Source organism: Oncorhynchus kisutch, linkage group LG11, assembly GCF_002021735.2.
Source record: "Oncorhynchus kisutch isolate 150728-3 linkage group LG11, Okis_V2, whole genome shotgun sequence".
NCBI classification, from domain to species: domain Eukaryota; kingdom Metazoa; phylum Chordata; class Actinopteri; order Salmoniformes; family Salmonidae; genus Oncorhynchus; species Oncorhynchus kisutch.
In genome coordinates, this window is record NC_034184.2 from 75,144,900 (window position 1) to 75,162,095 (window position 17,196).

The 17,196-nt window shown below is 43.6% G+C and overlaps 2 protein-coding genes across 4 annotated transcripts; one reads left to right on the plus strand and one right to left on the minus strand.

Annotated features, from left to right (window-relative positions):
• Positions 1-1,480: 1,480 nt before the first annotated feature.
• On the minus strand, positions 1,481-5,108 carry apodb (apolipoprotein Db). Its single transcript, XM_020494037.2, has 5 exons — positions 4,930-5,108; positions 3,799-3,913; positions 3,586-3,707; positions 3,322-3,407; positions 1,481-2,504 (listed from the first exon to the last, which is right to left on the minus strand). The coding sequence occupies exons 2-5, from the start codon at positions 3,907-3,909 to the stop codon at positions 2,278-2,280; spliced, it is 546 nt and encodes a 181-aa protein (XP_020349626.1). The 5' UTR covers positions 3,910-3,913; positions 4,930-5,108; the 3' UTR covers positions 1,481-2,277.
• A 3,746-nt stretch (positions 5,109-8,854) lies between these two features.
• LOC109900136 (golgin IMH1-like) lies at positions 8,855-17,196 on the plus strand. Of its 3 annotated transcripts, none has more exons than XM_031835110.1 (15): positions 8,856-9,146; positions 9,729-9,802; positions 10,036-10,291; positions 11,170-11,224; positions 11,321-11,358; positions 11,480-11,552; positions 12,478-12,636; positions 12,733-12,850; positions 15,124-15,174; positions 15,337-15,414; positions 15,543-15,599; positions 15,786-15,842; positions 15,962-16,014; positions 16,136-16,241; positions 16,593-17,196. In XM_031835110.1, the coding sequence occupies exons 2-15, from the start codon at positions 9,770-9,772 to the stop codon at positions 16,938-16,940; spliced, it is 1,482 nt and encodes a 493-aa protein (XP_031690970.1). In that variant the 5' UTR covers positions 8,856-9,146; positions 9,729-9,769; the 3' UTR covers positions 16,941-17,196. The 3 variants fall into 3 exon arrangements, with proteins under 3 accessions (XP_031690971.1, XP_031690970.1, XP_031690968.1); XM_031835108.1 differs by having other exon boundaries at positions 8,858-9,146; positions 15,783-15,842; XM_031835111.1 differs by lacking the exon at positions 15,543-15,599 and having other exon boundaries at positions 8,855-9,146; positions 15,783-15,842.

Consider the following 17,196-nt stretch of genomic DNA (forward strand, 5'->3'; position numbering starts at 1 on the left):
GCCGCGAGCTGCCCGGTGACACGAGCCTACCAGACGAGCTAAATCACTCCTATGCTTGATTCGAGGCAAGCAACACTGAGGCATGCATGAGAGCATCAGCTGTTCTGGACGACTGTGTGATCACGCTCTCCGTAGCCGACGTGAGTAAGACCTTTAAACAGGTCAACATTCACAAGGCTGCGGGGCCAGACGGATTACCAGGACATGTGTTCTGAGCATGTGCTGATCAACTGGCAGGTGTCTTCACTGACATTTTCAACATGTCCCTGATTGAGTCTGTAATACCAACATGTTTCAAGCAGACCACCATAGTCCCTGTGCCCAAGAACACAAAGGCAACCTGCCTAAAGGACTACAGACCCACAGCATTCACGTCCTTAGCCATGTGCTTTGAAAGGCTGGTCATGGTTCACATCATCACCATTATCCCAGAAACCCTAGACCCACTCCAATGTGCATACTGCCCAAACAGATCCACAGATGATGCAATCTCTATTGCACTCCACACTGCCCTTTCCCACCATGACAAAGAAACACCTATGTGAGAATGCTATTCATTGACTACAGCTCAGCGTTCAACACCATAGCTCATCACGAGCTAAGAATCCTGGGACTAAACACCTTCCTCTGCAACTGGATCCTGGACTTCCTGACGGGCCGCCCCCAGGTGGTGAGGGTAGGTAGCAACACATCTGCCACGCTGATCCTCAACACTGGAACTCCCCAGGGGTGCGTGCTCAGTCCCCTCCTGTATTCCCTGTTTACCCACGACTGCATGGCCAGGCACGACTCCAACACCATCATTAAGTTTGCAGACGACACAACAGTGGTAGGCCTGATCACCGAAAACGACGAGACAGCCTATAGGGAGGAGGTCAGAGACCTGGCCGGTTGGTGCCAGAATAACAACCTATCCCTCAACGTAACCAAGACTAAGGAGATGATTGTGGACTACAGGAAAAAGAGGACCGAGCATGCCCACATTCTCATCGACGGGGCTGTCTTTTTACTGTTGTTTTTATTTCTTTACTTACCTATTGTCACCTATTACCTTTCTTGCACTGTTGGTTAGAGCCTGTAAGAGCCTGTTAGAGCCTGTTGTGTTTGGCGCACGTGACAAATAAACTTTGATTTGATTTGCCAGAGGTGCTGTCTGTCTCGGGTTCAGAGGAGTCTAAAGCTCACGGAAGAAATGACGGAGCACGATCCTGTTGTAAGATCACGTGCCCCCCCCCCAAGAAGCGTGCACACACACACACACACACACACACACACACACACACACACACACACACACACACACACACACACACACACACACACACACACACACACACACATAACCCCCCTTGTCACAACCACACTTTATAGTGGCCACATCAGTACTTGCTGTTTGACTAAATGCTCAGGAGGGGGTAGCAGAGATTGTTTGTCCCAATTGCAATCTAAACACTTTTGCAGAAGAAAAGACAGTCATCAGTTTCACTTCAAAACAAAACTTTAATTACTAATATACAGACTACATGAAACCTATTCAGCTAAACCTGTTCCTCCAGTTCCCTTACATGTGAACATATTTCTATGATGAGGATACTGCGTGTGTGTGTGTTTGCCCCTATAGGAACTGTGCCCAACCCTCAGAGAACTGACTCATGCTGTCAGCATTCTATTCATCCCACGAAGAAACCGTCACTATCGTTACATAGCTAGACATTTAATCATTCAAACTACCTTATAAACTAACAGATCTCCAACTACAGACTATAAAGTCTCTAAATATAAAATACATGTGATAGATAGTCTAAATGAGATGGTAGGTAGTGATATGTTGGATGATAAGATTATAAGACCAACTGTCAGTGTATATAAACTATTATAAAATGGGTGGTTTGAGCCCTAAATGCTGATTGGCTGACTGCCAATGTATATCAGACCATATACCACGGGTATGACAAAACATGTATTTTTACTGCTCTAATTACGTTGGTAACCAGTTTATAATAGCAATAAGGCACCTGTGTCTGTGTCCAGGCACTCCAGATGCGTCATGCAATATACCACACCCCCTCTGACCTTATTGCTTAATTAGACACGAGAGGTGGACACTAGGTCTAGTATGTGATGGTCGTATTTCTGTCTGTATCTATAGAGGTAGGGCTCAAATGACATGTGGATAGAGCATTGGGAGTAGAGGGAGAAGTGTCTACGGCATTAGGACTAGGGAAGTGGACACATAAATAACCCTACAACCCTAACCGCTGACCTCTAAACCTCCATCTAGTCGCAGCCCGTTTGGTCAGTAACACTCATCTTGAAGGTGTCAATGTTTTCTTTAGCCAGCAGCTGCCTGGCGTACTCTACTTCCTCTACGGGCAAGAAGCGGGAACGTCCCAGGATCCAGGCGTAGTCGACATGGAAAATCCTCAACACGTCAGTACAGCTGTACACCACCGCTCCACTCACATAGTCTGTACTCAGCACCCAGTACGGACTGTAGGGAGTGACTGAGAGGGGGTGGAGAGGGGGGGGGGGAGAGAAGAGGTCGAGAGGGATAAATATTAAGACAGATTCAGAGTCACAGGGATGATGTCATTATCAGATTAACTGCCCTCTCTCACAGGCCATGAGTCAGAGCTGAATTCATCCAGGACACTAGAGTAACAAGACCTGTGCAACAGTAGACATTCAGTAGAGACTCAATAGTCATGGTAATATAGTTATAGAGAGTAGAGACTCAATAGAGTCCTGCTAACAGAGTTATAGACAGTAAGGACTCATGGTAATAGAGTTAAAGACAGTATAGACTTGATAGAATCGTGGTAATATAGTTATAGACCGTAGAGACTCGACATAGTCATGGTAATAGACAGTAGAGACTCAGTAGAGTCATGGTAATATAGTTATAGACAGTAGAGACTCGACATAGTCATGGTAATAGAGTTATAGACAGTAGAGACTCGACATAGTCATGCTAATATAGTTATAGACAGAGACTCGATAGAGTCATGGTAATAAACTTATAGACAGTAGAGACTCAGTAGACACTCAATATAGTCATGGTAATAGACTTATAGACAGTAGAGACTCAATAGAGTCATGGTAATAGAGTTACAGACAGTGGAGACTCGATAAAGTCATTGTAATAGACTCATAGACAGTAGAGAATCAGTAGAGTCATGGTAATATAGTTATAGACAGTAGAGACTATACATAGTCATGGTAATAGAGTTATAGACAGTAGATACTCGGTAGAGTCATAGTTATAGACAGTAGAGACTCAATATAGTCATGGTAATAGAGTTATAGACAGTAGAGACTCACAGTAGGAGAAGCTGACTCCCAGTTTGGCTGGTTTTTTTGGGTCCTGGACCACTGCTGTCCCCTCCACAGTCCGCACCTTACCTTTACTGGAGGCAGAGATATACACTGTCACCACTTTTAGAAAAAACACGTCTATGAGAAAACAGTACTAGCTTTCAGTTCAGGGAGGACAGTCAACTTCTAAATGTCTATGTATGAGGTAAAGATTGACATAGTTGAGACACACTTAAACACTCACACATACACACACATATAAATACTGACTAGAACTGGGAGTTGAGGACTCTGATGGTGCCGTCTCCCCTCAGAGTGTAATCGGCCTGGATGCATTTCCCTCTCTCAAAGAATGCTGGAAGTTTCGCTATCTCATACCACGTGCCCAGGTACTGATAAGGGTAGGAGAGGGGTTGTTAAAAATGTACGCTTTAAATCACAAAAAAGCTCTGTGTATGTATGTGTTTGTGTGTGTGTGTTTACCTGCTGCAAGCTGAAGTTGGGCTGGACACTGGGTGTGGGGCATGGACCCCAATGGTATGTCTGGGCGGAGACCAGAGGGAGAAGGAGGAGGATCCAAAATATAGGAAACATTTTTCTTATGGGGGAAGAACGGTAAAGCCGTAAGGTATAGTACAGCTGTATGCCTATGAAGTACAGGTATAGTACAGCTGTATGCCTATGAAGTACAGGTATAGTACAGCTGTATGCCTATGAAGTACAGGTAACCTTAACAACAGGTTAGCGTGACTATCTGAAATGCTTTGCTTTACATTCCATCTGTTGTACCTTGACATGCCATCTGAGTGATTAAAGTCTGCAGACAGACTACATGACACCTGTACAGCTACACCTGTTCCTCCAGTTCCCTTCCTTGTGAACATGTTTCTATGATGGGAATACTGTGTGTGTGTGTGTGTGTGTGTGTGTGTGTGTGTGTGTGTGTGTGTGTGTGTGTGTGTGTGTGTGTGTGTGTGTGTGTGTGTGTGTGTGTGTGTGTGTGTGTGTGTGTGTGTGTGTTCTGTGTGAACTGTGTGAACTGTGTGAACTGAGTGAACTGTGACTAACCCTCAGAATACAAAACATACCAGCCTCAACGACCTTCATCCTACATTGAAAAACAACATCTCAAAGATGCCCGTGTGAATTAAATAGAAAGCTTTTCTCCTAAATCTATTAGATGGTTTGTATAACAATACAGGTCAAAACATAGTGTTATACTGTACACTCAATAATAATAATACATTTTATTAAACAGACGCCTTTCAGGACTACATAAACACCTACTTACTCCACTGTAAGCTAGACTAGTCTTTATTTCAATATGGTTTGTTTACATTGACTTTTGTGACATTGACAAAGGACTTATGCCAAATGTCATCCCATGATGTCACACAGTCACTTTAGATTCCTATGTTCCAAGCATGCATCATGTTTTAGATTAAGTTAAAAAACGAACAGTTATTTGAATATTCAACAGTTCATAATAAGTTCTTACCAGTATGCTATTAACTTTATCTCATGAATTTCTAGACACCCAAATATGTTACATAATATATTTCTAAACAATACTTTTTCACCACCTAGAGACCTATAAAGAGAAATTGTTCTTACCTGTGCTCTTTTTACACACCTGAGGGAAAAATATTAGCTGCAGAAGTATGTATATTCAACAGAGTATATTTCCTAAAGTTGCAGCGATGCTTAGGTCTTCGGATGACAGAGAGTGAGTGTGTGTCTGTGTGTCTGTCTGAGTCATCACTGAGAGTGCACCCAGCACAAGGCAGGTGATTAGTGAAATTGTTGTCATGAGACGGTTTCCTCTTTGGGTGCATTCTGGAGAGAAAGGGCAGAGAGGGAGAGAAAGAGAGAGAGAGTAGATGCCTGTCTTGTCATTTAACTGCTGATTCAGGCTTTCGGCTCCTCTTATCGTTCTGTTACTGGAAAATCACAGTGAGTTAGGCCCCAATAGTCTTCAAATTAACAAATAAAATAAAACAAATTGAATATAACTTAATTATTTCATAAGATAATGTACTTGTAGTTACTAAACGTGTGTGTGTATGTGTGTGTGTGCGTGTGTGCGTGTTTTGTTTTACTATACTTGTGGGAACCAGAAGTCCACAAGGATAGTAAACAAGGAAAATTCAAGGTCCCCACAAGGAAAAATGCTATTAAAGGCTTAGGGGTTAGTCTACGGTTAGGGTAACAGTTAAGGTTCGAATTAGGGTTAGGTCTAGGGTTAGGAGTTAGGTTTAGGGGTTTGGGGCAAAGGTTAGGATTAGATTAAGTGTTAGGTTAGGGAAAATAGGATTTTGAATGGGAATCAAATGTTTGGTCTTAACTAGGATAGTAAAACAGACGTTTGTCTGTCTGTGGGCCTGTGTGTTTGTTCTAAGGCCACAGCCCGTCTGATCTGAGGTCGACACCAATGGCCTCCTGGACACCATGGAGACGACTGATGACATCACTGGCAACAAGCGCGTGCAGGCAAGAATCCAGGCAAAGTCGACATGGAACAGACCTAGGGGTGTTGGATTCCAAATAAGTCAATTCACATTCCAATTACAGCAGCCAATTCCAAGCAGTGGAGGCTGCTGAGGGGAGGATGGCTGATAATAATGGCAGGAATGGGGCAAATGGATGTATTTGATACGATTCTACCAATTCCGCTCCAGCCATTACCATGTGTGTAACGCCTGCTCCCACTCTTCCCCCCTGGTGCTCGAGGGCGCCAGGCTGCCCTGCATCACGCTGTTCCTGTCTCTTTTGCATGTCCGTTCCAAATTAAATGTCATCTCCCTGTTCCTGCTTCTCTTCTGCAGCATTGTTCCTTACAATGTGCCCGCCCTCCCCAATTAAGGTGCCACCAATCCCCTGTGACTCATATTCCGTTAGGAATTCCCATAACAGTCTTAATAATCTGCGCAGGAGTAGACAAGATAGAAACTACTGTAGTCTGTACACAGAACCCAGTATAGATCACCTGGGAAACCTAGACACACACAGAGATAGGTGAGGTAGGGGCTAGGGCTAAAAGCTAGGGTTGGGGGCGAAGGGGCAGAGGGTTCATGGTTTATTTGGGTCTAGGGGTGGTTGGGACTGGGTCCACATCTCACCTTTGAAGAAGCTGACAACCAACATTGCTGGTTGGGAGGTGTTTTTGCTTTGGCCACGCCCTCAATATAGTTTGCCACCCATTGGCCCAGTGGGGAGAGGGGGAGGAGCCTAAATATAACAATAATACAATTATAATAATGGGTTTATTTTATATAGCGCCTTTCAATACAAGAAGAATCTCAAAGTTGTTTTAAAAATAAAAACAAAACATAACAGGAAAATTGCTGATGCACAACCACATTTTTAAATGGCACCTTGTGTATTCTACTATTATAACGCTTAACATTAAGTTGAGAGAAAGAGACTACTGGTAGCTAACCCCTTCTATATGTGGTTGAGACCAATAATATATATATATATATATATATATATATACGCTAAATGACTAACAGAAGGCTCTGTATTGAAGACACCGAGCCTCCATATTGGGACTCCCCCACCATTGTAAAAAGTATTTAGGAAGCTATGGAAATGCATTTATTAATGTCTACATTCATTTTTGCCACATTTATTATATTACAGACTCCTTAATGCATACTTTTAAATTATATTATGTGACCTAAAATATAACCCCCCAAAAAATATATATAAAAATTTGTTGATGACTAAAATTACTGTCTCCATTACAACAACAAAAATACTGAAATACATGTAATTTTGTCCTTGAAACATTTAATTGAAATACTGTAGAATTCCATTCATTTCTGTGGAGCACTCCTTCTGGGAAGTGCCAATATGCCCAACAGGTGGGTGGGTGGCTTCTCAATACAATATAAAGCCACAGATAGAACAATGAAACAGATATTTCACTGGAAGTATAAATGTGAAGCATCCGGTTGGCGTTGCCACTAGTAGTGAGAGGAAGCCCACTGGCGAACAGTGGGAGAAGATGGAACGAGATGGATTTTGGCCATACATACTGCACATTTTCTCATCGATTAAACATTTGATCTCAATACAGTTTTCTGCTCCCAAAACTAGAATATGTTATGAACGGAGTGGACTAAGTTTTGTAGACTTTACCCTTTGCTAAAAAATCGTGCTGTTCAGATGTGCAAATGCGAATTGAGTTGTAAAAACACGCGCACTTCACAGAGTAGACGTTTTTTAACGGAAATATTTTCATGTATACTAGAACGCGCCAATAGGATCTCGCTAGCGCGTGCTTGGCTCTATCCGCCTCCTTATTTTTTAGCTTAGTCTTTGGAGGCGTGGTTGTTAGTGTGATGGCATGGGTGATGTTTATACTGTGACGTCATAAACGCCTACGTGAACTGAACCTATTTATTTGGAATTGTTTTTCAAGCTCATGAATGATCTAGCTCTCCTAGTAGATAGCTACCGATCTGTCTTTACTTCATGACTTGTCATTTGTAACAGCACGCTGTTTGAACTGATTATAATAATGGGTTTATTTTATATAGCGCCTTTCAATACAAGAAGAATCTCAAAGTTGTTTTAAAAATAAAAACAAAACATAACAGGAAAATTGCTGATGCACAACCACATTTTTAAATGGCACCTTGTGTATTCTACTATTATAACGCTTAACATTAAGTTGAGAGAAAGAGACTACTGGTAGCTAACCCCTTCTATATGTGGTTGAGACCAATAATATATATATATATATATATATATATATATATATATATATACGCTAAATGACTAACAGAAGGCTCTGTATTGAAGACACCGAGCCTCCATATTGGGACTCCCCCACCATTGTAAAAAGTATTTAGGAAGCTATGGAAATGCATTTATTAATGTCTACATTCATTTTTGCCACATTTATTATATTACAGACTCCTTAATGCATACTTTTAAATTATATTATGTGACCTAAAATATAACCCCCCAAAAAATATATATAAACATTTGTTGATGACTAAAATTACTGTCTCCATTACAACAACAAAAATACTGAAATACATGTAATTTTGTCCTTGAAACATTTAATTGAAATACTGTAGAATTCCATTCATTTCTGTGGAGCACTCCTTCTGGGAAGTGCCAATATGCCCAACAGGTGGGTGGGTGGCTTCTCAATACAATATAAAGCCACAGATAGAACAATGAAACAGATATTTCACTGGAAGTATAAATGTGAAGCATCCGGTTGGCGTTGCCACTAGTAGTGAGAGGAAGCCCACTGGCGAACAGTGGGAGAAGATGGAACGAGATGGATTTTGGCCATACATACTGCACATTTTCTCATCGATTAAACATTTGATCTCAATACAGTTTTCTGCTCCCAAAACTAGAATATGTTATGAACGGAGTGGACTAAGTTTTGTAGACTTTACCCTTTGCTAAAAAATCGTGCTGTTCAGATGTGCAAATGCGAATTGAGTTGTAAAAACACGCGCACTTCACAGAGTAGACGTTTTTTAACGGAAATATTTTCATGTATACTAGAACGCGCCAATAGGATCTCGCTAGCGCGTGCTTGGCTCTATCCGCCTCCTTACTTGTTCTGCCCACTATGACTAATTTGTTCCCATTGGAAACGACAAGCTGTCGTATGTCTTGGTTTAGTTATAAAAATCGTTGACCTAGCGTCAGCCATCCCAATTGACTTCCTAAAACAGAAAACATAGGGGTCAGTCCAGTGAGTGCATTGATAATGAAACCGATCACTGATTGGCTGAAGTTATAGTTGCTCGTGCGCACTGCTTTGGTGAGGGAGACGGAGGTCATAGGAGAGTAGTTGGGTAGGTAAATGAAACTGCAATAATTAGCAGGCTAGATAGGTAAAACAAATAAATGTGTCAACAAATAATTTAATCTGCCAATATTGTATTACGTCACTGTTGTTAGCTAGCTACTTGATTGAAAAATATCAATTAGCTATTACAGTAGCTAGTCAGTTTGCGATCCCGCTTTAGCTAAAGTTAGCTTGGTCGCTAACTAAGAAAGATAAGCAACAACATTGCTATAATAGGAGCTGAAAACTGATCACATTTTCCTGATGAAAAGGACGGACAGTTAGCTATCTACAGTAACTACTTAACTTGGTTTTTTTTAAATTATTGCTATTTTTTAGCTTAGTCTTTGGAGGCGTGGTTGTTAGTGTGATGGCATGGGTGATGTTTATACTGTGACGTCATAAACGCCTACGTGAACTGAACCTATTTATTTGGAATTGTTTTTCAAGCTCATGAATGATCTAGCTCTCCTAGTAGATATCTACCGATCTGTCTTTACTTCATGACTTGTCATTTGTAACAGCACGCTGTTTGAACTGATTTGATTTGAAAAAAAAAAATCGTCTGAAATAGTCTGAATCTCTCAAGGGGGACAGAGATTTCTAGCGGCATTGGGGCTTTGAGGGAGAATGCTGCGCAGGACCGTCTCCTTCCCCATTGAGGTAATATCTAGTTATAGCTAGAATTCGTTCATATTGTGTCAACACAAAAATAAAAAATAGTGTATTGCTTTGGCAACATTGGGTTATTTCAGTTTCATGTCAATAAAGCTCACCTGAATACTGTACTAGTAGTCTGCCATTTATCTTAACAGCCATTTATTTGTTAGCACGTTCAGAGATGTGTGTGTAGACGTAAAGCCTTTCAAGATTAAGTTGTTGTGGTTCTAATGTAGGCGGGGCGGCTGCAGCAGCTGGGTCTATTGGACTGTGCCTCCCACGGTGTGACATCATGCTCGGTGCTCGACCTCCCGTCTCTCCACCGAGGTCACCGGGGTTCACGACAACGGGAGGATGAGTGGCAGGGCCGGTACCAGGGGCCTGCTGAGGCTGGCCAATGGGAGGATAAGCGGCAGGGCCGGTACCAGGGGCCTGCCGAGGCTGGCCAATGGGAGGATGACGGTGGGTTAGTGGTCACACCCTCTTCTAATGGTGAGTACCGACTCGTAGGACAATATACAATTTTGTCCAATTTGGATTATTTACCTTCTCAGCTCAGCTCAGAGAGTGGGAAGTGGGGTGGAACTTAAGTCTCAGCTCAGAGAGTGGGAAGTGGGGTGAAACTGGGGTCTCAGCTCAGAGAGTGGGAAGTGGGGTGAAACTGGGGTCTCAGCTCAGAGAGTGGGAAGTGGGGTGGACCTGGAGTCTCGGTTGTGAGAGTGGGAAGTGGGGTGGAACTGGGGTCTCAGCTCAGAGAGTGGGAAGTGGGGTGGAACTGGGGTCTCAGCTCAGAGAGTGGGATGTGGGGTGGAACTGGGGTCTCGGTTGTGAGAGTGGGAAGTGGGGTGGAACTGGAGTCTCTGCTCAGAGAGTGGGAAGTGGAGTGGAACTGGGGTCTCGGTTGTAAGAGTGGGAAGTAGGGTGGAACTGGGCTCTTGGTTGTGAGAGTGGGAAGTGGAGTGGAACTGGGCTCTCGGTTGTGAGAGTGGGAAGTGGGGTGGAACTGGGTCTTGGTTGTGAGAGAGAAGTGGGGTGGAACTGGAATCTCAGCTCAGAGAGTGGGAAGTGGGGTGGAACTGGGGTGTCAGCTCAGAGAGTGGGAAGTGGGGTGGAACTGGGGTCTCAGCTCAGAGAGTGGGAAGTGGGGTGGAACTGGGGTCTCAGCTCAGAGACTGGGAAATGGGGTGGAACTGGGGTCTCAGCTAGGAGAGTGGGAACTGGGGTGGAACTGGGGTCTCAGCTCAGAGAGTGGGAAGTGAGGTGGAACTGGGCTCTTGAGGTGTCAACCATGCAGTAGTAGTCATATTCATTGACAGATCAGGGATGTATGTGTAACACATGGTCCCTCCTCTTTCCTGTCCCCTGTCTAGGTAGCACCAGGGGACCCAGATGGAGGGATTTATATACCAGCTCAGACCAGCTAAGGTGAACATACACACATACAGTTATAGCCATAGCCTTCATCTATCTGCTCAAATCTGTGTGTCCACACATTTCGCTGCTCTGTATGTGTGTGTTTAGGTCAGACTCAGTGGAAGATGATAGCTATGATTATGAAGGTGAGTTTTTCATTGGTTATTGGCTGCTCTTTACAACCAATTAAAAGGTGTGTGTGTTGGGGTGTGGGGGGGGGGGGGGGGGGGTGTGGGTGTCTGTTTTGATGTTTTGTGCGTGTTTCAGAGGGGAAGCAGAATGATGAGTCTGTCAGGCTGTACGTGTCAGAGGAAGAGAGGATCCTCAACTCTGCAGACCTGTAAGGGCCTTACACCCAGACGACTCCTAGCAAATCAAATTGTATTTGTCACATGTGCTGAATACAACAGGTGTAGAAGTATAAAATGAACACAATAAAATAACAATAACGAGGCTATATACAGGGGGCACCGGTACCGAGTCAGTGTGCGGGGGTACAGGTTTGTTGAGGTAATTTGTACATGTAGGTAGGGGTGAAGTGACTATGCATAGATTAAAAAAATTTAAAAGTTGAGATAATAAGCAGAGTAGCAGCAGCGTATGTGAAAGTGTGTCTGGCTTCAATATGTGTGCGTGTGAGAGTGTATGTAGGTGTGTGTTGGAGTGTCAGTGTAGAATGGGTATAGTCCAATCAGTGTGCATAGAGACAGTACAAATGGGGGGGGTCAATGCAAATAGTCCGGGAAGCAATTTGATTAACTGTTCAGCAGTCTTATGGCTTGGGGAAAGAAGCTGTTAAGGAGCCTTTTGGTCCCAGACTTGGCGCTCCGGTACCGCTTGCCGTGCGCTAGCAGAGAGAACAGTCTATGACTTGGGTGGTTAAAGTCTCTCACTATTTTTAGGGCCTTCCTCTGACACCGCCTGGTATAGAGGTCCTAGATGGCAGGGAGCTTGGCACCAGGGATGTACTGGTCTGTACGCAGTACCCTCTGTAGCGCTTTGCAGTCAGATGCCAAGCAGTTGCAATACCAAGAGGTGATGCAGCCAGTCAAGATGCTTTCAATGGTGCAGCTGTAGAACCTTTAGAGGATCTGAGGGCTCACGGCAAATTTTTTCAGTCTCCTGAGGGCGAAGAGGCTTTGTCGTGCCCTCTTCAAAACTGTGTTGGTGTGTTTAGACCGTGATAGGTCCTTCGTGATCTGGACATCAAGGCTGTTGTGATAGCAGTTTGTGTACTTACTACTTTCTAAATTGTGTGTTTGTAGGAGTTCAGAGGAGAGGCGTGATGTTCTAGCAGAGTTGGTGTATTCCCGAAGCAGACTGAAGCAATTGAACTCAGAGCTGCAGAGAACAGTAGAGGTAGCCGATGACAACAACACACTGCTACGCACCGAGAACACTGCCCTGCGCAACCAAGTCAAAGGGTAACCATATTAGCAACCACACACACTGCCCTGCACAACCATGTCAAATGTAACCATCAATCAGTCAGGCTGTTCATCATTATTTGTGTTTGTCAGGATGAAGCAGTCGATCCATGATGCAGAGCAGCTGATGGACGAGCTGGAGGAGATCCGGAGCCTATTGGTTGAGAAAGACGATGCTACGGGCAATCTGGAGGCCTACATCAAACAACTGGTGGTTAACCAGGAAGTGGTGTACAGCAATAGTAAACAATAAACCATCAGTGGAGGCTGCTGAGGGGAGGACGGCTCATAAATGTCTGAAACGGAGCAAATGGAATGGCATCAAACACATGGAAACCATATGTTTGATGTATTTGATTCCATTCCACTGATTCCGCTCCAGCCATTACTACGAGCCCATCCTTCCCAATTAAGGTCCCACCAACCTCCTGTGGAAACTATATATATATATATGTTAAAGGGGCGGCAGGTAGCCTAGTGGTTAGAGCGTTGGGCCAGTAACTGAAAGGTTGCTGGATCAAATCGCCGAGCTGACAAGGTAAATCTGTCATTCTGCCCCTAAGCAAGGCAGTTAACCCATTGTTCCCCGGGCACGGAAGATGTGGATTTCGATTAAGGCAGCCCACCTCACCTCTGATTGAGGGGTTGGGTTAAATGCGGAAGACACATTTCACAACTGACTAGGTCCCTATATTTACAGTTGAAGTCAGAAGTTTACATACAACTTAGCCAAATACATTTAAACTGAGTTTTTCACAATTCCTGACATTTAATCTGAGTAAAAATTCCTTGGCTTAGGTCACTGAGTATCACTTTATTTTAAGAATGTAAAATGTCAGAATAATAGTAGAGAGAATGATTTATTTCAGCTTTTATTTATTTTGTCACATTCCCAGTGGGTCAGAAGTTTACATACACAATTAGTATTTGGTAACATTGCCTTTAAATAGTTTAACTTGGGTCAAATGTTTTGGGTAGCCTTCTACAAGCGTCCCACAATAAGTTGAGGGTATTTGATCCTATTCCTCCTGACAGACCAGGTGTAACTGAGTCAGGTTTGTAGGCCTCCTTGCTCACACACACTTTTTCAGTTCTGCCCACATATTTTCTATAGGATTGAGGTCAGGGCTTTGTGATGGCCACTCCAATACCTTGACTTTGTTGTCCTTAAGCCATTTTGTCACAACTTTGGAAGTATTCTTGAGGTCATTGTCCATTTGGAAGACCCATTTGCAACCAAGCTTTAACTTCCTGACTGATGTCTTGAGATGTTGCTTCAATATAGCCACATCATTTTCCTACCTCATGATGCTATTTTGTGAAGTGCACCAGTCCCTCCTGCAGCAAAGCAGCCCCACAACATGACGCTGCCACCCCCGTGCTTCACGGTACCATGTTCTGAAGGTGTTCATGGCTTGCAAGCCTCCCCCTTTTTCTTCCAAACATAATGATGGTCATTATGGCCAAACAGTTCTATTTTTGTTTCATCAGACCAGAGGACATTTCTCCAAAAAGTACGATCTTTGTCCCCATGTGCAGTTGCAAACCATAGTCTGGTTTTTTTAATGGAGGTTTTGGAGCAGTGGCTTCTTCCTTGCTGAACAGCCTTTCAGGTTATGTCGATATAGGACTAATTTTACAGTGGATATAGATATTTTTGTACCGGTTTCCTCCAGCATCTTCACAAGGTCCTTTGCTGTTGTTCTGGGATTGATTTGCACTTTTCGACACCAAAGTACGTTCATCTCTAGGAGACAGAATGCGTCTCCTTCCTGAGCGGTATGACGTCTGCATGGTCCCTTGGTGTTTATACTTGCGTACTATTGTTTGTACAGATAAACGTGGTACCTTTAGGCGTTTGGAAATTGCTCCCAAGGATGAACCAGACTTGTGGAGGTCTACAATACTTTTTATGAGGTCTTGGCTGATTTCTTTTGATTTTCCCACGATGTCAAGCAAAGAGGCACTGAGTTTGAAGGTAGGCCTTGAAATACATCCTCAGGTACACCTCCAATTGACTCAAATTATGTCAATTAGCCTATCAGATGCTTCTAAAGTCATGACATCATTTTCTGGATTTTTTCAAGCTGTTTAAAGGCACAGTCAACTTAGTGTATGTAAACTTCTGACCCACTGGAATTGTGATACAGTAAGTGAAATAATCCGTCTGTAAACAATTGTTGGAAAAATTACTTGTGTCGTGCACAAAGTAGATGTCTTAACCGACTTGTCAAAACTATAGTTTGTTAACAAGAAATTTGTGGAGTGGTTGAAAAACGAGTTTTAATGACTCCAACCTAAGTGTATGTAAACTTCCGACTTCAACTGTATATATATGACAAATAAACCACCCAAGTGAACACATCTGATTTGACCAATCACCTCATCAACTGAGCTAATTGGTAAATGTGAAGTAACTTGGGAAGAAAGTATTGATAAAATGATGGTGAGAAATACAACGGTTTTCATCCCTCGTTCCGGCAGGAGAAAGAGAAGGAGATTTTGGAGGACCAGATCGAAACCATCGGCAGTGAGGTATGATGACCTAACTCTTGACCTTTGACCCTGTTAGAACAGACAAATTGAACGTTTCACTGGCCAGCCAATATGGAGGCGTAATACACATTGTTGTCAAAACATAACAGAACTTTTCTATTCTATTCTCTCTCGTTCTGTCTGTCTGTTTCTCACCCTTAGATGTCCCGTATTATACCAGACAGAGCCACTGACAAGAAGAAGATCGTTAACCTCAGCCAGGCTCTACAAGCCTTACAGGTAACTCACACACACACACACACTCGGGTATCCTACCACCAGATCAGAGGGGGGTGATTTTGGTCCTGGGAGGCCGCAGGATTTTTCCCAGCCCTACTAGTAACTAGTAACGTGTGTGTGAGAAACAGCTTCGACTCGAGGAGAGCAGACTAGCTTTGGATCACAGGGATGAGGTCCTACGTAAGGTAGGCGAAACCTACGTATTGAAGATGATGTTTACATTTGAATTATGCCCTAAATACCCAATAAATGTACAAGTTTTTCTTTAGGCATGCCACATGGATTGCCAGTTTAAATGTGGTCCATTGCAGTCTATTAGCTGGCTAGCCTTTGCTCAACATAATTTTGTGTGCACGTGTCTCCTTCAGAAGGACTTTGTAGTTGAGCAGCTGGGGCAGTCCCTTACAGAGTACTCCTCCATTGCACAGGTACATCACACACACACACACACAGACATTTTACATATGCCTGATACAGACCTCACACACACACATATTTAACTGATATACACTTGGGGCTTTATGTGTGTGTGTTTCTCTGTTCTCAGGATCTGAAGGAGAAGATGAAGGATCTGCAGAGCCAACTGGCAGAGGCCCTAATGTAACTACACACACATACATACACACACAATCGTATCATCCCTCACACCCTCTCTAATTTTGTCACGTTTGTAATCGCTCATACCCTCTCTCTCTTTCCTCATGTCTTTCTCTGTCTGTAGTAATGGAGGAGAGGGGGGTTACATGGCGTTAGATGGAACTCTGTCTGCAGCCACTCAGCGCTCCATCTCTCTAGCAGAGGAACTGGGTCTACTGCCATGCATGATGGTGGGTCACATACACACACACACACATGACTGATCATGGCTGAGTGTTTGTCTCCGCTGTGTGGTGATCAAGTAGTACTACAGGACAATGTGAGTTTAGGGTTAGGTAGGGCTTAGCTGGGAGAGTGTTTTCGCGCCAGTGAATGAGGACAGGCTGACCGTAATGGCTGGAATGGAATTTATGGAACAGATTAAAACATGTGGTTTCCACATGTTTGATGTGTTTGATACCGTTCCATGAATTCCTTTCCAGTTTTACAATGAGCCCGTCCTACAGCTTTGCACACATACACACACACACCCTTGGGGAGAGACGCTGTTGCTAAATGCGTGTGTTCACTTCCTACCCCAGGAGGACTCCTCTGATGAGGTGCAGAGGGAGGAGAAGATAGAGGAGAAGCAGAGAGTGGAGGAGAGGGTAGAAAGACAGGCGGATGAGAAGAAAGAGGAGGTGGTTAAGGAGGAGAAACAGATGCTAGAGGAGAAGAGTGGTGTGTGGTCAGATATGGTGAGAGGTGTCCGAGCAGCAGGAGGTTTCACCCTGGGTTTCCTGGTTCCTCTGGGTGTCCTGGTCTCCATGGTCCCCGGCTGCTACGACCACTGTACAGGACTCGGCTTCACCAACACTTTCTGGTCTACAGCCAGATACCTCATACAGCCATACTGCAATGTGCACCACATAGGCCTCCCCCCGCTGTAATACACACCAGAGGGAGTTGGTGGGGGGAGCTATAGGAGGCTTATTGTAATGGCTGGAATGGAATTATTATCTACTTACCAACCTATACGCATATCTACCTACATAACTACCAACATTCACACACACTTAAACATGAATACGCACATACACAATAATACAACTCAAACCCTGATAATCAACCCTTCCAGGCTGCTATGCTGCTGTCAACTAGGTGAAAGGTGAAATAAAATGAAATAAACTGGAATACGGCATCATA